This window comes from Liolophura sinensis, chromosome 9, assembly GCF_032854445.1.
Source record: "Liolophura sinensis isolate JHLJ2023 chromosome 9, CUHK_Ljap_v2, whole genome shotgun sequence".
Taxonomy (NCBI): domain Eukaryota; kingdom Metazoa; phylum Mollusca; class Polyplacophora; order Chitonida; family Chitonidae; genus Liolophura; species Liolophura sinensis.
In genome coordinates, this window is record NC_088303.1 from 34,177,506 (window position 1) to 34,201,723 (window position 24,218).

General features: G+C 38.8%; 1 protein-coding gene across 6 annotated transcripts; it reads left to right on the forward strand.

Annotated features, from left to right (window-relative positions):
* The first annotated feature begins 124 nt into the window (after positions 1-124).
* Positions 125-22,617, forward strand: LOC135474741 (polyhomeotic-like protein 2). Of its 6 annotated transcripts, none has more exons than XM_064754318.1 (11): positions 125-228; positions 3,437-3,835; positions 5,558-5,676; positions 7,197-7,404; positions 8,006-8,061; positions 8,433-9,434; positions 10,245-10,383; positions 11,471-11,692; positions 15,141-15,262; positions 17,047-17,178; positions 18,046-22,617. In XM_064754318.1, exons 2-11 carry the CDS (start codon positions 3,484-3,486, stop codon positions 18,241-18,243), a joined length of 2,550 nt encoding a protein of 849 aa, XP_064610388.1. In that variant the 5' UTR covers positions 125-228; positions 3,437-3,483; the 3' UTR covers positions 18,244-22,617. The 6 variants fall into 6 exon arrangements, with proteins under 6 accessions (XP_064610388.1, XP_064610390.1, XP_064610391.1 ...); XM_064754320.1 differs by having other exon boundaries at positions 11,474-11,692; XM_064754321.1 differs by having other exon boundaries at positions 10,287-10,383.
* The last annotated feature ends 1,601 nt before the right edge of the window (positions 22,618-24,218 follow it).

Below are 24,218 nucleotides of genomic sequence, written 5' to 3' on the forward strand. Positions count from 1 at the left end.
TCTCTCAGCCGGCGATTGTCATTTAGCAATGTGAGAGACAGATAATGATCAACATTTTGTTTTTTAAACAATGGTGAATCCCCGGAGGAAAACCAGCGATCACGTGACTGGCTGTCTGTCGCTGGCAGTTATGGCCGTCCAGACAGAAGCTGGTGGACGCGTTTGAAGTTGCTTTGTTTTGCCGATTTCCCACCAGGATGTTGGGCCCGTCTATGTACGAATCAGATGGTAAGGAGTTTCTTACATCGCATAGATTATGGAAGACGCTACTTTCGAGCCACTGAGCCTGCATTTCGTGTACAAAAACCACAAGAAAATGTGACTGCATCTCGAAAACAAAGACGTGCTCCGAATTCCGTTTTCTTGATCAAGATTTATGATAATGCGTTGATGAATTTTGTACGGTTGAAGGGTTGCTTTGATTGTGAACGATCTGCACATAATTTACAGCTATGGCATGACAGGGTCAGTTTGAATGCATATGGCTGTGTAGATAGGGTTGTAATGTTGCAATACAAATACTAAACATTCAATAGTCTTGTCCTTTAGATTAGGGGCAAGGGGAGATAACCGTTTGCTTATAGTTACACAATTTGTAGAAGGTGTCTATAAACCTTGCTCAGAGAGGTTTTGTGAATTGAAAAATGATGAACATTGTTTATCCCACTTTTCACTTAATCTCACAATTTTTTTGTTTATGCTTCTTGTTCATTGTATTTCTGAGGTACTATGCTTGCCAAGCAGCTCAGAATGAATGTACACTGTGGGTGACACTTCTGACCTATCCGAACCTGAAATTTTAGGAGCCTGTTGAACCTGTAATTAAAGGACACACTAGACGGATTTTCGTGCTTGACTTGACGTATTTTGTGAATTTCTAAAAATCTGTTTTAGTGTGTCCGCGTCGGCTACAGCGTATTTTGCTGGTGATCTTGTCCGCCCCGAAATTCCCTTGCAGCAAACATGTCTGATGCTAGTGAAGAAATACACCGGCGATTTCAGTCTGTCCTTGTAGTGTGTCTGCTCCAACGAATTTCAAGCTGACCAATCAAAGAAAACAGAATTGTGTTTACCTGTGACATTTTGTTTGTGTCACATGATTTACTAAGTCACATGACATAACCCACTGACAACAATCAACGTCTGCAACTGTGCTGCGAATATCGTCAGCATAAGTTCATCCCTGAAAGCAAAAAAATCTGCCTAGTGCGTCCCAGGCTTTAATATCTATATTGACCAGTGCATTGTGATGTAGGTATTGTATAAAAACATGCCTCAGTGGCATGAATCTGTCTAGCATTGGAATATAAGCATTAATCATACCAGCTATCAACCAAAAGGTGAGGTCAATAATTGCAAGGCCATTTCCCAAAACAACATTGAACACAACACACATAAAGATAAGTCATCTCAGTGAAGCAGCACGAGAAAAAAGAGCGGTGGAAATCCGTCCTGCAAGAAGAAGGCATATTATTCGCACTCTGAGACTCTTTCATCGTCATATGACTGAAAAATTGTTAAGTACGATTCTTAAACCCTAAGCACTCACTTGCATTGATCACAAGTTATTTCTTTCTTAATAAGACCTGTTTAATTTATCTGTGGAGAAAGGTAAGCCATTTGAAATGACGTGATTTGATTGAAAATGTTGTTCACAGTGAGTAATAAGTATAGGTGAAATAGAGGGAAATTTTACAATTAGAAAAGCTGGCTTGCCTTATCTTGTCTTTCTCACCCCAAATAAACACAAGTGTATGCCATACACATCAATGGCAACTAATCTAGTATAAGTGATATATTCTTACTACTGTTTGTCTTGATTTCTTTGCTATAAGTGTAACGTTCCGTCTCATGTTTTCATGGTGCTCACACTTTCGTGTCAATATCCAGGGCCTAATCCAGCCCTTCTTAGTGTCCGATTACCGGACGCTGCCTTTCCCTCAAAGTGCCCTTTGCGTCAAAAAAAAAAAATAATAATAAATGAAAAAACGAAACAGCCCGAATTCATTATAAGACTCGGACTATCTACTTAGTCCCTAGGGCTAGCAATTCGCCACATTAGTTTTGGCGAATATAATTTCTGTGTGGTGAAAGCAAATTGGCGTCCCTTCGCCACAGTGGCGAAAGTAATGAATGCCTTTCAGCTTCTGTTGTTTAGGTTTAAAGTTCGTAAATTTATTCAAATGGCCAGGGAAGTCACTCTATATAATGGTTTGTTTTTTTTTTTAATGTTTACTGCATGAGTTGTTGAGTTGAACCGAACACTGACACAGGAAGAAACAGTACAAATTAAATCTAGGCACGGACAGAAGGATTTAGATATTTTGCCATAAATCCTACTGTATATATTAGATTCTCATTGACTGAATGATGTAAGTAAAATTCACTTTTCAAGTCTTGAAATACCATCATCATCGTCAGTAAAGATAGTACTGAAACTGATTAGAAAGTTTTTCCGTCTACAAATATACACATTAAATAGAGATAACCTTTCAAACCACTTCAAGTGTGCCGCGCAACACATTGGCCGGTATGTTTACCTCCCTGAGTAATATAATTTCATGCTGTTCATGTCTACGAATAAAAGAATTTCATTGTGTTTACTTGTTAGATTTGCTTCGTGATTTATATAAAGGTGAACTATCAGAATTTCCTTAAGTGATAAAAGTATTGTTTTGCAAAGTTTATAGATGTCGCTTTTGTTTTTACGTATTTTCATATGTTACACCCAGGTGCCATAACGTTGAAACGGAAACATTTGTTTCAAGACGTTCCAATCTGAGCTCAGCAGTATGACATCATAATACATGTACAGTAAACTTTTGCATTCCTATGTCACGCAACAGTAAGACACGACGTCATTCATACGTAGCTTTGACATGTGTAGGTCAACTGCTATGGCCTAAGCATGAAATATGCAGTTTTTTGCCACATTTTCTTAATTTTTGAGGGTAGAATAGACACCTTCGTCTTGGTGTTTGTTGTGTAACCCCGATATTGCTGAACTTTGTTTCGTACTTCGTCAAATCCTGAGAATGTGCCCTTGACTGGGTACGAAACAAGGTTCAGCGGTATCTGGTTACACAATAAACACCACAAGGGCAGTGGTCAACCCTTAAATATACAAGATTTTCCATCATCAGTGTGTTGAATGAATGTTAATTACCGTAAATTACAAAATTCCCAACCTTCACATGTTGTGTGTGTTTTAGAATCCATGTTAAGGTGAATATTTAAGCACATTAATATATAATCTTCATGGGTCTCCTACATGCCAGCTTTGTGGTGGCCTTGCTATCAAATCTAATTCTTTAATTATTATATGATGCACATACATTTAAGCTGTTATGTAAGATACAACAGTTATGGTCGTTCCCATACACGTATTCGCCTTGAGACTTATTTTGTCTTTTAGGTTTCTTCTGTCTTTTTACAGATTTGTAACAAGTAAGGTCTAGTGCTGAGTTCACATTTCAAGTGACGATGTCCGCAGATCAGCGACAAAATAATGGCGGGGGTGGACCACCTACCAACCATAACAACAACAACACAAATGCTAATAACAACAACAACAACAACAATGCTATGAATCCAGGAATGCCTGTTGGAATGCATGGCTTACAGCCTGGGATGGCGAGCATGCAGGCAAGTCTGCAAGCAGGTATGCCGGGAGCGATGCAGGGTATGCCCGCCAGTCTTCAGGCCAGCATGCAAAGTGGTATGCGGTCTCCTGTCTCTCAAGTTCAGCTGATCCACTCCCCACTGCCTGGCCCCCCGTATCTCTCACAGTTCCCCTACAACCAGCAACTCATGCTTCAGAATGCAGCTGTACAAGGTGAATAGGGAACATCTACCTCAGTTTCATAAATGGTTTCAGTTTTGCTTAATCATATCTATGTTTACTTGCAGGTATTGAATGCCACACCTAGCACATATGTACACATACCTAGTGCTTAGCCAGTAAGCCAGATGAATGTAATGTGCACGACCCCCGCTGGCGCTCGCCATTGTCGCCAATTGCAAATAAAAATTTGGATTGGCGATAAAATCAGGGAAATGGTGAAAGGGTTTGGTGACAAAATTATTTACTTTATTGAGGAGGTGGAAATGGCCACAGTGTGAAGACTCGCAATGCACATGGCCATGTGTTGTTCTTCTCTTTTCAAATGGATATAATGGGTTGGCGAACGTAATCAGAGTTTCGTATAAACCATGTGCGTTTATTTTATTTCATTTTATTTTTTAAGCAAGCATCATATCTGTTTTTTAAAATTATTTAAAAAAAGAAACGGTAGCAGAGCTTCCACTGGTGCTCACCATTGTCGCAGTATTAGAACAATTTTTTGAAATGGTGATAAAATTCGAAAATATGTGAATGTCTTTGGTGATGAATTTGTTTATCGAAGAAAATGTACAAACGTTATACACAAATTACCTGGTGAAGTTCTCCTAGTACTTTTCAGGCAGGAGAGTTTTCTGTGGTTTTATGCATATTTTCGCTATTTTTCTGATGAAAACAATCCATTTACTTTTATTTCAAACGGCTTCATTTCAGCGAAAAAAACAACATAGTTACAGCGATTTTAATTGACAGAAATCTACAAAGAGGGTTCAGCATTCTTAGAAGTTGACTTACATTAGATAACGCTTGAAAATTATTTTTGTTTACTAATGAATGAGAAACGTGGCATTTTTGGGGATGCCTTTCATAGCCAAATCTAAAGAAAAAAAATTAAATTAAAAAAAAAATAATTATTAAGGGAGATAAATATAGTGTTAGACATGTAAATGAAGCTATCTCTCTTGAAAAATTTAACCCTTCCACCCTTGAACTAAATTTATAAATTTATTTTGTAACAAAGTTTTCTGATAGAGGAAATTGCATTTTACTAGGACCCTACACATATTAATTGAAAATTTTTTTTCCAGAAAACAAAAACACTCTGCCATTATTTTGAGGGCAATTGTTCTAAATGTGGATAAACTCCAGATATAGCTTGAAGAGACCAAACAGATTCTAGCAGCTACACCAAGGCAGATAAAAATGAATTACAGATGGAGACCACTAAGAGTCATAGATACTGGTCCCATTCAGTCAGTTGAAGATCACAAAGATCAAGTCAAGGCTGCTAAGAGAGTATGGCTAAAGAAAAATTTTATTGGCTACAAAATCTGATGAGAGGCTAAAGCGACTGGTTAAAAAAAATACTGACCCAGAGGAAGCCCCGAATGTGTATAGTTTATTAAGTCTAATATACAATGGTTGAGATTCTACCATGTACAAGTATCTGGTAATCTCTAGTAGCATAAAAAAAAAAATTGCTCTACCATGGCCCTACATTTAAAACCTGAACACTTCATAAAAGATACATGCAGATGAATTAATCACTTTGAATAAATAGTGCAGTTGTATAGTAACATGTGTATAGTACATTTTCTCTGCCTTGTGGGATATGGACAAAGTGTCTGTTTAAAACTTGTGTATGGATTATCTCTATAAGAATGTTTTAGTGTCTTTGCATCATGTTATGTTAAATTGGTTTTTTCACACTTGCAGCGGCTATGCAGGCTCAGATGAGTCAGCAGTTGAACCTGGCCATGCAGGGCAGACCACCATCTGTTAGCCCAAAGAGCCCCAGTTTACCTGTGCTATCTCCAAGTCCTTCCGCCACACAGGTCAGTAGTGTAATACCCAAGTCCTTCAGCCAGAAAGAAAACCAACTTGAATGTATTTCCCATGTCTTTCAGCCCTACAGTTAAATTATGCAGTTTCCAAATCAGCGAACCAAAAAGGTATATAACTTCCGTAATTCTCCCAGCCTAAAATGTAATTCTAGTGCAACGTTATGACCCACGAACCTCCCATCAATGCGGCTGCTGTGAGTTCAAGTCCAGCTCATGCTGGCTTCCTCTCCAGGCGTACGTGGGAAGGTCTTCTAGCAACCTCTCCGGCCATACATGGGAAGGTCTTCCAGTCCTACAATCCTACGTTCACCGTTTTGAGGTCTGCATTGTACATTGTAACATTTGTACATAGCTTGTTTGGCATGGCCATAGATCGAGACAGAATTTGCAATTTATATGTTTGTAATAGTCATCGTCTGACTTATTACTTTCTCCAGTTTAATGCATGAGTATAGTTATAAATAGGGCCAATTACCCATTTGTGTCATCTTGCCGCTAACTCCTCCCGTGCAAAAGTTTATAACAGAAAGCGACGGAAACTTTACATCATTTACCGTAAGGTACATGTAGTTTCCAAGTCTACCTGCTGAACAGGTAAATAACATGATTTCCAGGTCTTTAAGCCCAAAACGTGCACGTAAATAATGTAATTCCCAAGAGGTAGGCTCTGTGGCAGACTGGTTAGCATGCTAGTGCAGCACATTGACTCAGGAGTCTTTTCCCAATGTGGCCTCTGTGAGATCAGTCCAACTCATGCCAGCAACCTGCAGATAGCTGTGGGTTTTCCGTGGGCACTGTCTGGTTTCTTCTTACCATAATGCTGGCATCACAAATTAATATATAGAAATTAATAAGTCTTTTAGCCCCAAAAAGAAAATGTAGTTTCCAAGTCTTCCGTCTTCGGGTAAAATAAGTTAAATCCCAAGACGAGTAATTTTAATGAGTACTTTTCCTTGCTTTTCGGTAATTTACTTACATGTACATGGAGGCAGGTAAATTCCCAAGACTTCCAGGTATTCGGTGTATGACTTCTTTCAGTGGTGTTTAGAAGATAGATAACATAATGAATATATGGATCACAACTTTTATTTATTCAGTGAGCGACATTTCGGTATAGGTACTAATACCATTACTAATATTAGTACTTAGTACTGAAACATTGCTCACTGAATAAATAGAAGTTGTGGTCCATATATTCGTTATGTTTTCCAGATATTCAGCTGAATAACTGAAACCATGTTTGAAATGGACTTGTTGAACATTTGATTTAGAGAAATCAATAAGGGTGTTTTGAGTTCGAGCTCTTTTGTCGTCAAAGGTAAAAACAGTCCTGGTGTGTCATGTGGCTTGTGAAAAATGTTAGGAAAACTTTGTTGACATTAATTTACCAATTATCTGTCTCACCATGTTCCAGGAGAACAAATGACACCCCTCTCCTTTAGGAAATTCTCAAGTTCAGCTCGTGTTCTCAATAGTTCAGCTTCTCAATTTTCTGTTACTTCTTCCAATAGGCCCAGATGAGTATGGCAGGCACCAGCACTTCTTCTTCCTCCTCTACCAGCACCTCTTCCCAGGGTGGCTCCAATGGGAGCAAGTCTCACACCAGTAAAGCAGGGTCAAACAGTAACCAGGCCCAGGTGGCAGCCATGATGGCAGGCAAGGCTACCATGATTCCCCGCCAAGCTCAGGCTGCACAGCCAATCGTTATTGGCCAGATTGGTGAGTACACTAGTCTGATTTCCATTTAATATTTTGTTATAGTTTTATATTGTTCATTTATGAAAGTTATCCTGTTTTAAGCATTTTTATTTTTTACTTCATGGATGTTAACATTTACGGAAATTTATGGGTATTTCTTACATTAGGAGAGTGCAATCACTGCCTGGCTCATTAAGATAAAAGCATTGTTCTCCCCTCAGTCAGTCTACCCCTGACCAGTCACATGCTCAAATCCATCTTACCCCCAGGCTCTGTGAACGTTCCTCCCACCATAATGCTGGGACCACAAATTAATAAATAAATAATTGGTAAGTCTTCTAGCCAAATAGGTAAATAATGTAGATTCCAAGTCTTCCAGCTTGAGGTAAATGGCCTAATGCCCAAGGTGAGTAAGTTATTTCTCTTGCCATTCAGTAACATGTACGTGTTTAAGTGGCTGCCATTGTATAAGTATTATTGTATCCAATAAATAAATAAATAAATCGTCTCCAGCTGTTGCTGATTTGGAGTTTAAAGTTAAGGTTTGTTGCAATAGGCAATAATGAAATGCAGCATGAGAAATCACGCAGTGATGTTTTTTGTTGTTTCTCTTTGCTTGAAGGTGTTGTTCCAGGACAGCCTGTGTCAACTGCTGGCTTCCTGCCACAGGGTTGTGATGTAAGTTAACCCATTATCAGTATGGTAACACTCCCTTTTAGCCCTGATAGCTGTACGTAAAAAATATTTAGAATTCCAGAACATGGGCTTCTCAGCTTAGTTTATGAGGGTTAAGGATCTACATATACCATATGTGTAACATCATTATTAAATTAAGCAGTGCTAAAACCAAGTGGAACCGCAATGATTGCAAGGTGTTGGTTCAAGCATATTCTGATCGCATTATTCAGTGTAGACCGGTAATATTATACTTTTTGTGAAGCCCTGAGAATAGCCAATCCGACCAATGTAGTTCTGTCTCCAGAATCAAATAAAAAATGTGCATAAACTGCACTAAAATTGCTCCTTTAAATGGTTCTATACTGCTTCAGCCTTCACAGTTAATCAACAGTCAGGCCCAACAGCTAAGACTGACCAGCCAGCAGCAGCTAGTGACCAGTACTGGTCAGATCATCACGTCCCAGCCCATGCTGACCAATCAGGCCGTGTTACAAGCCATGGCCAGTCTCCAGCAGCAGGGCATCCCTATCGCACATCAACCTTTGCTGGGGACTCAGACGCCATCTTTGATACCAGGCCAACCACTCTTCATCCGACCAGCAGGTCCTATGCAGCCTCAGCAGAACATGATGGCAGCTGCTGCTGCCAATGTTCAGAATATGAATGCTATGAAGGGCCAGAAGCCAGTGGACACGCCAACAAACCTGCAAACCAAACCTTCCAACAACCCTTCGGGGAAATCCCCTTCTGCTGGGCAAGGACGTAACCTGACTATTCTGCCATCGACGTCACGACCAGGTGTGTCAACCGCTCGGGTTAACCCAACCAGCATGCACTCTCTGAGTCAGGCGACGAAACTGAACATCCCGCAAGTGACCCCAAAGCTGAACAAAACCAAGGCTCGATCTCACAGCAGCAAAACTACATCAACTTCCACCAGCCAATCAAAAACAAACCCTACAAACAGTCAGGCAAAAACAGCAACCACATCAACCAGTTCAGCTAATGGCACCGTGGGCACTCCATCAAAGAGCCAATCGGGATCAGAATCTGATGCGTCTAAGAAAGCTTCCCCATCTACACCCCCTGCTGTTCCAGTCCCCAGACCAGCCGAGCTACCCAAAGAGAAAGTGCCCACTGCATCTGTGGCAGCGTCTAAATCCATCACTGAGAAAGTAGTGGAACAGGCAGCTGTTGATAAAGGCGCCCTACCTGCTGACAGAGAACAACAGGAAGAAGATATGGAGGTGGAGAAAGCACCGGAGCCAAAGAAGGATGTTGTTGTTGAAAAACAAAGGGCCATTGTGAAACCTCATATCCTGACCCATGTCATTGAGGGGTTTATCATTCAAGAGGGGCCCGAGCCTTTTCCGGTATGTACATATCGCACATTTCGCTGGCAGCTGGGGCCTCCATGGCTCAGTTGGTTAGGGCACTAGCGCAGAGTAATAACCCAGGAGTCTCTCACCAATGCGGTCGCTGTGAATTTCACTTATACGATGGCGTCCAGCTGATGCTGGCTTCCTCTCCAGCTGTACGTGGGCAGCTCTGCCAGCAACCTGCGGAAGGTCGTGGGTTTCCCCCAGGCTGTGCCCGGTTTCCACCCACCATAATGCTGGACACCATCGTATAAGTGAAATATTCTTGAGTACGGCATAAAACACCAATCAAATAAATAAATAAATGAATTGTGCTGGCAGTTTGAAACAGTCTAACAGTACTAATGTTTTACAGTTTTGTGTCCAATTTCTGTATTTTTGTTTTTTTTTTTTTTTTGCGCTCTGTTCGAAGAGTAATTTGTTACAAGTTATTAATTAAAGAGTATGCACATGTGCCTGTTATACGACAGCGGCCAGGCATTTCCAGTAGACATTACCCAATCTCCCATAATCTGTTTGATGTCGTATTTAGTTAGATCAAATCGAATGAGGTTACAATTCTCTCTCATTTATGATTTACCATCAACCTCTGGAGTCTTTTGTCTTGTATTACAAGGTAAATACATGTAGTTCTGCAAATGATATGGCCAGTGCTTGTAAATAATATACACATTATGAAGGACACTTCAAGCAGTACATAAATGATGTGTTTTACCAGCTTATGAAATGTGAAGGTAGAGCTTTATGGCCCTGTAACTACCACACTTACCCATTAGATGTGTGCCCCTAAAACTCCTTTACTAGGTTCAGAGGTCCTCACTGCTCACAGACTTTATTCCTCCAAAGCATAACAATGCCGAGGCCAAGGACTCTGAAGATGACCACTCGCCGTACGCTTTCCGTGACCCGACCCCAGAGGAAATGCTGAACAGACCCCAGGGAGGTAGGTCACCTGTCCCACCCCATGGTTATCGTAGTGTACTTGGTGTTTTGTCATGGATGTTCACTCACAGTGTATTAACATAGGTGTAGTCGCAGTCTTTATCAAAGTCCTATCTGGTACCATAGAAATGCAGACCTATTTTCACAGAATATATTTTACATGTATGAATTTTTTTTTTCCAGTGTTTTTGTTTTTAGAAAAATCTTAACTTGAAAGTTTTGTGAAAATGGGTCTGAGATTTATCGTGCACACTTGAGACCTTACATGACCACATACATCAAACTTCGGGTTCAGGAAGACTTGATTATACATGTAAATCTGAGTTTTCTTTCCCTCTGAGTTCATTCATATGTGAAACTTTCCTGGTAATGAGGAAGATTTGCTTCCTTGTTGTGAAGGGTTTCTGCTATCACTTCAGGCCAAACTTATTTTATTCGGTTTGATAGGGATGCATTAAACCTCTCCCAACTCTGGTCATACCTCAGGAAACACTTTGATTATCCAAGATCTAAATCTAAAGGCTCCAACACAAGTTAGCTCACAAAGAGGATATTGATGGCACGTGTCATTATTGATTAAACATGATGATTAGATAAGAGCAATACACATAATGCTTGACATGATCAGCAAAATATGTATCTGCTTATCGCAGACATGCACGCTGAAGAGAGCAATTTAAAAATTCCAGATTCTGTACATGTGTAAGAATTAGATGTCAACCTAGAAGAAAGTTTATCGATCTGTAGTTTTAACTACTTTGACTTTAGCAGTTTCTACTTAACTACCCAAAAAATCAAATAATGGAACAGGTCACACATGGTTATATCGGACAAAGGTATTATTAACACATGCAAAACCAGAAAAAAAAATCTTATTGTGTATGTCAACTACACTCCCTCTGATGGCTCATGGTTTAAACATGCTTTCACCACATTATGGCTGCAGTATTGCCAAATTGAAACCATATCCACTCATTTTGTCATTCACTGCTCCCAATCCTCATTCAGTCCCCCAGATTCCCTACCCTCTATTTCCCTTTGTCCCCGGTGGTAGCTAACGTACTCCAGTAACACTGTGCTTTCCTCAGCAGTGGAGGAGAGGGACCTACATATCCAGCCCGCCCCAGGCCCGCTCCCCACCCTAAAGTGTGAGTTCTGTGGCAAAGTCGCTAAGGCAGAGAAGTTCCGTTGCTCCAAGCGCTTCTGTTCCACAACCTGTGCAAAACGCTACAATGTTGGATGTTCGCGACGCCTGAGTCTCTTTAAGTCAAGTAGCTCTAAAGACAGTTCCGAGACTAAACATCTAGTGCGTAAGTACATGTGCTGGGAGCAGTTGTGGTACCCACTGGCAGCTTCTCACACTTGCTTCAGGTCTCACCCACATGTACCACCTTCACCCTAAAGCTCGATTCCCACTGTTCGTTGAAATCTTTAGGACTTTCAGTTTTGTTAAAAGGGTTTCAATACAATGAAAGTCCTTGAAAAAGAATTTGTCAACCTTTTCGCATATGAAACAACTTTCAGTGCAGTTTATGAACATTTTGAGACTAAACTACATTGTGGTTGCATTGGCCAATTTCAGGGCTTCCCTAAAAGTATAATGTTATCAGTTCACACATAATAATGCCTTCAGGATATGCTTAAATGTGCATAAACACCTTGCAAAGATGCGAAAAGGTTGAAGATTTACAGTACTTGGTTTTTCAATGTTATTTATATTGTCTTTGAAAATGGGCCAACAGATAAGCTACCAAGATAAGCTTCCTTGCAAAAGTTTATACTTTAACTAAATTATCATTTAAAGGACTGGTAAAGTGCAGTATACTGGGTCATTGGAAGTCTTTTAAAACACCCGCTAAAGCTGAATTGCTGATATCAGTGAATATTTGCCCATTTATGGACCTGTGCCATCGAGCACATAAATTGCTTGAAAACAGCTAAAGTACCTAAAAGCTCATGTATTCTGTTTGCAGGACTTCTGAATTGCCTTTTCCTTTTCACGTCATAAACGAAATTTAATGTATTCCACCTAAAATTTTAGCATTTTTCTTGCGACACATTTTCCTTGATTCCGACGGATTAATCCACCTTATAGGGCCACTTTACAGTTTGTTTTGTGAAGTTTGATTAATTTCTTATCAGAAAAACTGAAGTGTTGGCATCAAAAGTATCATTTGAAAGCCTTCATGTGCTTCTGAAAGTACGTGTTTACATGTCAAACCCTCGGTGGAAATACAGTATATTTTTTTGGACAGAAAAACAAATGGTACATGGTCATTTGTAATTGAATTCAAACTTTATGAATCCAGAAAGTGTTGAGTTGTCCTAGCATGTCTAGATATCACTACTGTGCCAAAATATAAAAAAGTATTACCTCTGACAAATCAAATTAAATTCACATGATGAGCATTTGTATGAATTCTGAAGGAATTTATAAAAATTATTGAATTTAAAATTTTGTCTCTAAAGTTCCCTGTTAATGTGCAGATTGTTCACAAAAATAGGATAACTTGTATCTCATATTTTGGGGGAGACATGTACTGAACGGTGAGACTGTGAAGAATTTGTTGAAGCTTTGTATATATTAGGTATCTATATGTAGGTATTCTCAGGAAACTCTTCAAAAATGTATGTACATACAATATAGATCTGTCTTTTCTTCTTTGCTGAACTATCTGTCTAGATGTACATCATCGTGCGTATAACGTATACAGCATAAGTATCTTGCAGATGTGTTGTGCATGTACACGTAGCTAGGCCTCTAACGTGAAGTAGAAAGCATTAAATGTAACAAGCTTTTGTTGTTGAAGTGTACGTGTACATATATATATATATATGTGTGTATGTGTGTGTGTATCTTTTTTGTGAGTACAGTAGTACATGTATATGAAAGCCTTCATTAAGTTATTAAGCCGTGCATTATGCAAATGCCGCATAAAGGGATACAGAATTGATTCTGATTGGCTATGCTCTGTCTAAGGTGAAATTTAGGTATGGCGCATTTATTCAAGCATGACCAAGTCTGTAGGAATTAACCCAGGAAATCGCATCTCCGCTGTCAGCCAATCGGCATCGATTTTGTATCCCTTTAAATGTACATGTATATGTCCAAACTGTCTTATGATAAATATGTGAAAATGTTAGATAAATTTGATTAACCTGGACACTTTAATCAGTCAACTAGACTTGCATTACCACATGTTTTCACAACACATAGAGGTATATATATATCAGGGGAGAGATTATATGGTTACTCAAACAGCATCTCAAATTATAGAGAAGGGAAAGGAAAGTCTAAAAATAATTTGATAAATGTACGTGCAGTTGAAAACATTTATTATTGGTAACACAATGCATTGAATGTAGCAAAATTGTGAGCACCTCACCTTGCCCTATGAACAAATTTAAATCACACAAGAACTGAACAAAAGTGAAATGTATGGCAGTTCATGGAGATGTTTTGATCGGGTCACAACATGCATATATGTACTTGTTAACTACCTGTTCCTTCAGAATTCACGCACACCTGTTCTTAGCTGTCTGTTGAATGAATTTATCTCCTTTCACGTATAGTGTACAGGTGTGTTGTTTGTGATACACTTGTACCTTTGGTTTCTAATTCTCCATTGTACATATGATAAGTCTGGGAGTTGGGTTGATATTCTCCATTCCCAATAACAACAGTCTGCATGCGTCCTTCAAAGCACCTGTAATCTCCATATTCGTGAATCTGGTGTGATGTGCGTTATAGTACCAACTTCTTCGCAAAGTTACGTTTATATGGTTTATAATAGAAAGCAAGTGCTACATTTTAGCCACATTACGTGTGCATTGTTATGCACATTTACACATACCTAAATACTTGCATGTACACTTGAACGTGTATGTGTATGATTATATTAGGTATTGTTTAACCCTGGATGTTGGAGACAGTGACTTGTATACATTGTGTGTAATAGTTTGTCAACTATGTGAAACCTGAACAAGGACAACAAATCATTGATCAGTTTTTGCAGCAAAAAATTCTCATTTCCAGAAGTTCTATTTATATATACATGAAAATGTGAATTTAGGTGGTTAGTCTTTTGCATATCATTAGTTTACGATGCAGTACAAAGGACTGTTGCATGATTTGACCCATTATTGCTTCCACATTTAGGGTACACATTTAGCATGGCATGATGAAAATGTACACATGTATTTCATTTGACAGTTAGCCACATATTGGAAATGTCTGCCAGTTATCTGTGCTGAAATGTGTTTGAGAACTTGGTCCTGCATGTGTCATACCATAGCCATGATTGTCTTTGGTAAAGAGTAATTTACATTGTGTCTAATTTGTTTCAAGATTCCAATATATACACTCTCAGGACTCCAAAGCTTTAAAACCAGAATTTGACTTAAAATTAGAATTTGACTGGGAAAAGAGAATTTGAACATGCCTGCTTTTTACAGGAAACTATGTTACCACATTCATTTAAGAGCTAGTTTGCAGTTATTTTATGATTTTTATTTGGCTCATACAATATTTTAACTGCTGTCTGAAGTTTCTACTATCTTTTGGTGCTCGGATCTCCCCAAAATAGATAAGGAAATGTTTTTTGATTATTTTGCCAAAATCGAAACTTTTTATATTAATAGGGCTCAAGCTGTATTTGAGATTTGTACAATATATAAGTACATAAGTACATATATGTTAACATAGACATCCATGCATATTGAACTAATGGGTCCGCCTGTGTGTGTGTCTGTATGTAGGGTCGGTGTCAATGCCTGCAGGCCGATGTATGAGGAAGAGGAAGCCAGCAGGACTGAGGATGAGGAAGAGCTGGAGGTCAGGACGCGGTGGTCGTATGAGTTTCAACAGTCTCAGCAGTCAGGTAAGGGGAGATTACTGTGGGCCTTCTACATACACCTTGTCATTTGCATCATCACAGGTTGTAAAACATGTAATAAAATCTTGAGTAGCACATTAAGTTGATTATACAGTGTCATCCAGACAGTGATGTTAGTGCTTATGTGGGGCTTATTTGAGATTTGAACTTTCCGTGTAAAAAGTTAGATAATCCAGGGTTGGAAAATGGCAGAGGGCAGTAACCTGGTAACTGCCTGAATCAGATACCTAATCGCAAGTTACTGGCTAAGGAATTTCCAAGCGTTTAGGGGACAGACTCATTTAGGACTCCTGCTTTTTTGCAATTGTCTGTGTGTTAGATTATAGATGTAATGTCTCTCAGCTATTGTGTGTCTGTGTAAAGCCATTGAGTATAATGGACCTAATGTCTCTCTGCTGTTGTAAAGTCCATTGAGTATTATGGACCTCGTGTCTCTTTCCTATTGTTTGTCTGTGTAAAGCCAATTGAGTATTATGGACCTAATACCTCTCTGCTAAGGTGTGTCTGTGTAAAGCCCATTGAGTATAATGGACCTAATGTCTCTCTGCTGTTGTAAAGTCCATTGAGTATTATGGACCTCGTGTCTCTCTGCTATTGTTTGTCTGTGTAAAGCCCATTGAGTATTATAGACCTAATGCCTCTCTGCTATTGTGTGACTGTGTAAAGCCATTGAGTATTATGGACCTAATGTCTATCTGCTACTGTGTGTCTGTGTAAAGCCTGTGAGTATAATAGACCCAATGCCTCTCTGCTATTGTGTGACTGTGTAAAGCCCATTGAGTATTATGGACCTAATGTCTATCTGCTACTGTGTGTCTGTGTAAAGCCTGTTGAGTATAATAGACCTAATGCCTCTCTGCTATTGTGTGACTGTGTAAAGCCCATTGAGTATTATAGAGACCTAATGCCTCTCTGCTATTGTGTGACTGTGTAAAGCCCATTGAGTATTATGGACCTAATGTCTATCTGCTACTGTGTGTCTGTGTAAAGCCTGCTGAGTATAATAGACCTAATGCCTCTCTGCTATTTTGTGTCTGTGTAAAGCCCATTGAGTATTATAGACCTAATGCCTCTCTGCTATTGTGTGACTGTGTAAAGCCCATTGAGTATTATAGAGACCTAATGCCTCTCTGCTATTGTGTGACTGTGTAAAGCCCATTGAGTATTATGGACCTAATGCCTCTCTGCTATTGTGTGACTGTGTAAAGCCCATTGAGTATTATGGACCTAATGTCTATCTGCTACTGTGTGTCTGTGTAAAGCCTGTTGAGTATAACAGACCTAATGCCTCTCTGCTATTTTGTGTCTGTGTAAAGCCCATTGAGTATTATAGACCTAATGCCTCTCTGCTATTGTGTGACTGTGTAAAGCCCATTGAGTATTATAGAGACCTAATGCCTCTCTGCTATTGTGTGACTGTGTAAAGCCCATTGAGTATTATAGACCTAATGCCTTTCTGCTATTGTGAGTCAGTTTACAGCCCCTGGAGGATAATAGACCAAAATGTCTTTCTGCTGTTTACAGCCCTTGGAGTGTAATAGACCAAAATGTCTTTCTGCTGTTTACAGCCCCTGGAGTGTAATAGACCAAAATGTCTTTCTGCTGTTTACAGCCCCTGGAGTGTAATAGACCAAAATGTCTTTCTGCTGTTTACAGCCCCTGGAGTGTAATAGGCTCAGATTATACTTCTCAGACTTGTATTATATGTCTGAGTAAAAAGCCTCTTTAGTATTATGGACCTAATTCTCTCTGCTGTCTGCTCTTTACAGCCTCTGGAGGATAACAGCTCATCGCGTAGTGAACACGAGAGTAGCTCTTCCGTGGGCTCTCCATCCCCTCCCCAGGAGTTTGAGATGGAGACAGATGAACCTAACCCTCAGTCAAACCCTTCCAAGTGGACAGTAAGGACTGGTTCTGTGCGTCTTGTACAAAGCAATCGTGCACTACCACGGCATCAAATATTTTTAGCATGTGTTACAATGGTAGTTACAGTCAACGTGACTTACAATCACTTTGTGAAAGAGGCCCGTGGAAATTATTTACTCCTGGTGTCAGTCTCATATGTAAACATAAATGTATCAAGTAGAAAGCTAGAGTTGAATTAAATTATCAGTTGTAAAGCAGTTTCCAATTCTGATGTAACCATAGAGAGGTTAGATAACAGACTGAATGAGGGAACAGTTTGGTTTGGTGGGAATCTTGTAAAACTCCCACCAGCCAGTAACCGTACAGTACAAAGATGTGAACTCGTGTTCTTTCCTTTATTATGTTACAATAATTGGTGTATGTGTAAAACATATACGAAGGACACGAGCACTGCAATGTCACAGAAGAAAACAACTCTGTTCTTCTGGGGTTAGGATCTTCTATGTAGCTCGTCTTCAAGACTCCAAGTTGAACACACGCTTTGGGCCAAATTGTTCCTTTGCATGATACACTTTGCAACAACAAGCCTTAATCTTACTTGACTCCAGTTGAAAACTGGTTCATGAAATCAATACCTAGAGCTTGTTTTACTTAGAGGTTATAATGCTGCGTCAGACGTAACTACCATGGTGACAAATCTACTATGGTGACGCATCTCTACAGTGTGTTATTATGACAGTTTAGTTTGGCATAAGTTACACCTTCTTTGGAAAACGGTCCCCCTGAGCTTTTAATAATCTGTTATGTTCAAGTATTAAAGTCGTGTGCTTCATGAATAGTTGCTAATGAATGTTATTTTTCTGGTTGGTTCTAAAGTTGTTTTTGTTTTCTTTTGACTTCAGGTACAAGACGTGTACGATTTCATTAACTCTATTACTGGTTGCGCTACATACGCTGAGGAGTTCAAGGCCCAGGAAATAGACGGGCAAGCACTGCTGTTGTTGAAAGAAGATCATTTAATGACAACGATGAACATGAAATTGGGGCCGGCCCTGAAAATCTGTGCTCGTATTAACTCTCTTAAGGATGATTATGTGTGAACAATTGTGTGTTAATCCTGTAGGTGTTGAACGTTTCTCTTAACTAGGTCACAGTTTTAGCAGATCTTCAACTTTGATGGATGGGTTGCCTCCCTTTTGTAACTCTGGTCCACTGTCTCGCCATACAACAGACCACCCTTCTAATTATTTTGAAACGTGATTGTTGTCATTAAAAAGAAAAAAGGCTGTTATTTGAAAATTTTAGAAAGAAGTCTATTGTGCATCTCAGTTAACCCTCTGGTGATCAGAGCAAGTTGGTATTTTCATGATGTAAAAATAATAGTTTGGATAAAATCTGTCAGTTGTCGAATCAGTTTGTAAATTTTGAAAAAATTTTGAAATTGAAAGAATGTCTTGCTCCACTTAACAAAGGTATTTTTTTTTGTTGAGCTTGACAATGGACTGTTGCATGTATCCTTTAGGCTACAGCAGCCTGTGGTCATGTTCATTGATGATGTTGTCATGTGTAGAATGTATGTGCTATTCTACATCATACATTGTCACACAAGGTGACTCTTGAGAGCATTTGTCGTGGTACATGTTTATGTAGGTCTGTGGATTGGTTTTAAACAAGAACGCATTAGAAGGAATTTCAGAGTGTATTCTGAAACATGTCGTTTTAATGTTAGGTTAACTTTCTAAGGTTTTGTCTGGAACAAAAAAAAATAAAGAACAGTTGACTGGTATTGTAAAGTGTTCGGTTTGCCGTTAATAGTTTGGACTACATTTCAAAAAGAATTTTACATGAATAGTTGTCTAATTGTTATGTTACATCCACTTCGTACATTTCATTGTCAAGCAAATCTAGCTTGGCTTATTACTGAAGATTGTAAGCATGGCTTATTGATGTGAGTAAGATTTTCGTACCAGATCATGTTTGTATGAATTTTTCCCCCCAGGTTGGTATTATTTTCGTAAGAGTAACATTTAGCAGGATGTTAGGTGCGATCGAGGTCCACATGAGCCAGTTTATTTCCCTCTTTAAGCATAAAACTTGACTTGCGAATAATTTACACCTGTGACAGAGATGCCTTTGCAAGATTAGGCTTGTCACCTTACATGTTAGATATTTAATTGAGTGCTCTTTTTATGTATTTTAGTGATATTTACACCCACACGCATTTATCGTTTGGTCATTTTTTATTATTGATTTGTGTACATGTTTTCTCATGTTGAGCACAAAAAGTATCGGAATATAATCAAACAAATGTCATTGTTCATTTACATGCATGAAAACCTCCTTTTTGTGTAACATATATGTTCCATGTGTTTGTAAATAAGTCATTTTTTAGAATACCCTTTTAAATACAGTTTCAGTTATGTTCAATATTTTGTGCCCTATTTCGCTGACAAGTATTAATATCTTATATTTCATGTGGCCAGTTTAGGTTTTCTTTTCTTTCATTGCAGTCGTCGTTTTTTTTCATCATCAGTTTATCATTAAAAGAATCAGTATCATATTCACACTTGTCAGATGCCATTAATTTGATTCTAGGACCCCTCCCCAAAAAAACTGCATAAGTCATTTCAAAGCGACAAGGAAGTGGAATGAAAAAGTGAAATATGAAAGAGGAACTATTAAAAGAAGAGAAAAAAACCACAGAACCTTAGTTATTTTGGAAGAGGAGTGGAATGAGAACGAACAGAAACAGCCATTTTGTCCTGATGTGTTGTTACATGTAACTCTAGAAATCAGCTATTAATCTGGAATAGGCCATGGGATACACCGTGTTGGAGAAATCGAAGGCCTCGTTACTCATTCCCCACATTTGTATGGCTAAGGGGCAAGACAATGCCCAAGTGACATCAGCGGAAACAGGTGGGTTCCCATGCCTGATGAGTTAAATTTGATTACATGTCGGCGCGTTCGATTTCTCAATGTAAGCAATTTTGTTTACTTCAAACTGTGATTTCTCGGTAAATATGCACAATCACAAAAATAGAGAGGTATGGTTTTTAAACTTCCTACAGGATACTTCACTGATGTATATATACATTTAGTGTAGTCTTGCCTTTTCTTTTAGACCACAGCCTTGCTGAAGTCAAATCTGGTAACCTGTGCCTGTACTGACTTCTTTCTGGCTTCTGAATTCACCCCTGACCCTAACACCTCCTATGACCCACCTCAAATCATTGTTTTAGTTCCAAACTGAGTGAAAGAGCCAACTTCAGTTCACAGAGTAATGAAGCAAAAATTTGATTGCACAAACTGCCGACCAGATGAGGGTACCTGTAGGTCTTCCATGCATATAAACTGTACCTCAGATCTAGTTTCTGCTGTTGATACGAAGAAAAATTTAAACAGTTTTCTAGGGTTTCTGTTGTTATGGTTTTCAGCTTGTCCGCAGCAAAATGAAGTTAAGAAAGACATAAACTACACTATGGCATGTAAAAAAAAAAAAGGTGTTGATTACAGAAAAGGCACTCACAAGTTTTGTGGAAACATTTATTTTGTCTTCATTCAGCGTGTTCCACAGAGTTTTTAGCTCGCCTGTACAAAGTAAGGCGAGGTATTGTGAGAGGGGACAAAAAGTGTCGGTGTCAGGTTAAGCTTTTTTTTTTTAGCTCCTGTATAATGGGCTGTCATACATGGGTGGAAGGTTAAACTTTTTCTTTTAGCTCCTGGGCTCTCATTCATTGATTGAAGGTCAAGCTTTTTCATTTAGCTCTCTAGTCAAACGTATAGTGTGTAAATGCACATTCTCGGATAGAAGGTTAAGCTTTTTTTTAGCTCTTGTATATTGGGCTATCATACATGGAATGAAGGTTAGGCTTTGTTTTTTTTGGCTCCCTATTCTGAGGTATGGTGTGTAAATGCACATTCTCAGATGGTAGGTTAAGCTATTTTGTTTTAGCTCTTGTTGATTAGAAAGTTTTGTTTTTTATATTTCTTAAGGGCCCACTAATGGAAGGTTGAACTGTTGTATTGGCTCTCGTTTTATAGGCTTTGTGAAAGTTTTTTAATGATTTTAATTGATAGACTTTCAATTCAAAAATTTACCAGTTGTATAAATTTCAATTTTTTTTCTGTAGTAAACACGTTCTTTAGAAATTAAGCCTCCATTTAAGGCCATCCATACAGTCAGTGACTGTTGTCAGTTGAGTATTTGTTCAGCCACTCAGAGGGCTACATTGGCCACTCAGAGTACAAGGATAGCCAATCATGGGAAGCGATTTGCATATCAATGACCACTCCAGAGAGTTGGTTGAACCACCCCATAATGAAATTTTTTTTTACTGCCATAGCTCAACACTGGTCGGCCATGAACAACGTTGGAATTGTTCATGGATTACCGCATGCAGTTCACAGTTTGCATATCAAAGGCCACTGCCTCAGTTTTGTGTACAAACTGGCCAGAATGATGTCTTTACCACCACAACACGTTACGGCTTTTATCTTTATTCTGATTCTATTGTCTAGTTGACCTCAACAGCAGGCGAGCTGGTGGGATTCTCTGAATGCGTTGTTGATTTGACATCCTCTTGTTCATTAGCATCACTGTTAAAAATTCTAAGTGCCATTGCATTGTATGTATTTACAAGAAGCACATTTTGACTGATTGTATTTGTATTATAATTTTATTTGTCTTGTAATTTTATTCAAAAGAGTAATTTGTAGGCTTTAAGTCAGACGAAAGTTTCTTGGTGACAGGCTGGTCTATTATTCATACTTGCAAGCACAACACTGCCTATATTAGGCCTACAAGGGGAAGGTAAAAAATTTGTGAACAGCCTAAAATCATAAGGGTTTATTTGAGCAGCTGGCCATGAGATTAACCCATGTGACATATGCATCTGCATGTAGGTTTCTTATCCTCCATCCATAGAAAAGGAAAGTTTTTCTCCAATCTACCCATGTTAAGGAAACCACCCACCATGGTGCTTTTGGAGAAGGGCTCAAATATAACGGCTTCACAACCATTGGCCCCATGTGTGCTGTAGGCCTGTTGGATTTCACCTGCTTTTTTTTTTTTTCCAGCGACACATTTTGCATGATTCTGATTGATTCATCCAACTTAAAGGGCCACTAAAGAATTTTTTGTTGATTAATTTTTTTGTCATAAAAAGTATCATTTTAAAGTCTATATACTTCTGAAGTGCGTTTTAACTGTCCAATCTTTATGTAAAACACAGTGTTTAACCTTCGAGAGGCGAGGTGGACTAGAGGCTGGCCTGACCAGTAATGTCAAACTACACGTACTATAGGTTTGTGAGAGTACAACTCTACTTGTATCAACTTCAACAGTGTTCTTCTTTAATAATTGATCCAGTCTTGTTATGTGAAAGGAAACTGAAGAAAGATAGAAAATACTATGTATTGTGCTATTGGGTTTAAAGTTTCTGTATTATATTGGTCACTGCTAATTATACTCTACAACAAATTTTATAATTTTGCGTTTGTCCTTTTTTCTCTGGTGCCTCTGGCTAACAGTGCTGTATGCTCATTGATGGAATATGAACAAAGGCAGGTGTATGGTGAGTTGAGAGGACTACAGGTCATGTACTGTAATGTAAAACGGGAATTTTCCCTCGGGATGATAGGACCGACACAAAAACACGAGTCTATCTGACAACATCCAAATCTCGCTGTACAGGGTGATTAACCTCAATGTGAATTTCACAGTTTTGTTTTTGCCATTTCCCTTTATATAAGATGCTTGCTGGCTTCCCAGTTTGGGAAACCTGCATTAACGGTCGTCACCTCATTAGATGAGCAATCTAAAGAGCTGTTTCAGGGCGTATCAGTTGTGTAAGACGAAATCATGCTTTAGAGCTAGTTATTAGAAAGACTTGTGCTCACTTGTCAGCCATGTCATTTTACATTCAGTTCAGCTTGTGAAGCGGGAGTTCACATTACATGAACTATGTCCCGTTTCAGGCAATCATGGCCCTTTGACCAATGATCTTGATTGGTTTACTGCTGTACACTAGAATATTTCACTCACATTGTAAGTTATAGTAGTCAGGCTTTAATAGTTACAGAAACTGGAATGAGCAAGGAATATCCACCTTTTCCAAGTGAGAATCTTTTACTGGTGACAGATGCATGTCACAGGAAAGTGGTCTTAAGTGAACTTCATGTAATACCACATCAAGGTTTTAAACACAAGAATGAAGTATATATCAACTGAAAGACCACTGAACACTGGAAAACAGTTTGATTTATTTTTTTTTAATTTTTCAAATCGAATTTGTTGAAAAATTTAAAACATCAGATTTTACAGAGGTCTGTAGTGACAAGAGGGTATCAGTGACATCACATCGATTTGTTTCTTGTATAGTTCATCTAGAGGTTCACAAAACTATGCAGATGACAATCTAGCAGCCTGTGTGTTCAGCTGCAAAGCGTGATGTGACGTCACTGGTCTCTAAAGGCCACCATAGAATCCAACGCTTCAAATGCATTTTACCAGGTTAAAAATATTAAAATCAAACTATTTTCAGGGACAATGGATAATAACACTTCATCTGACATACTGCATGCTAGTGTTTTCTGTGCCTTTATTAAACAGGCATCAGCTTATTGCCACCTGTGAACAGTGGAGGATAGGGAATTCAGATGCCCCCTAAAGATGCTGAGTAAAAGTGTCATTGACTTGGCTGTTAACTTTTAAAACTTGAGTGTGGGGTAAGCATGAGTAAATGTTGTGAAAGGGGATCTTCATGACCCTTCGCTGTTATGCACAGCCAGGTCGGATTTTCAAGATTTCAAAACCACATTTAATGTTTCACCACATAAAACTTTTTCAGACCCCCCAAAAAACTGTCACCTTTACAGTCCTGTGTGCTAACTGCAGGTGCTGAACAACAAGCTTGTTACGCAGCCTTTTTCGTAAAAATTAATTTTGTTCTGAACTGCGACATATGGCATTGTACAGGAATAATGCTGCTTATGAACAAGTTAATATGTCTACACATAGAAGTTGAATATTATGCATTAACAAGCATGAATGGTTTGGAGAAAGATAAAAACA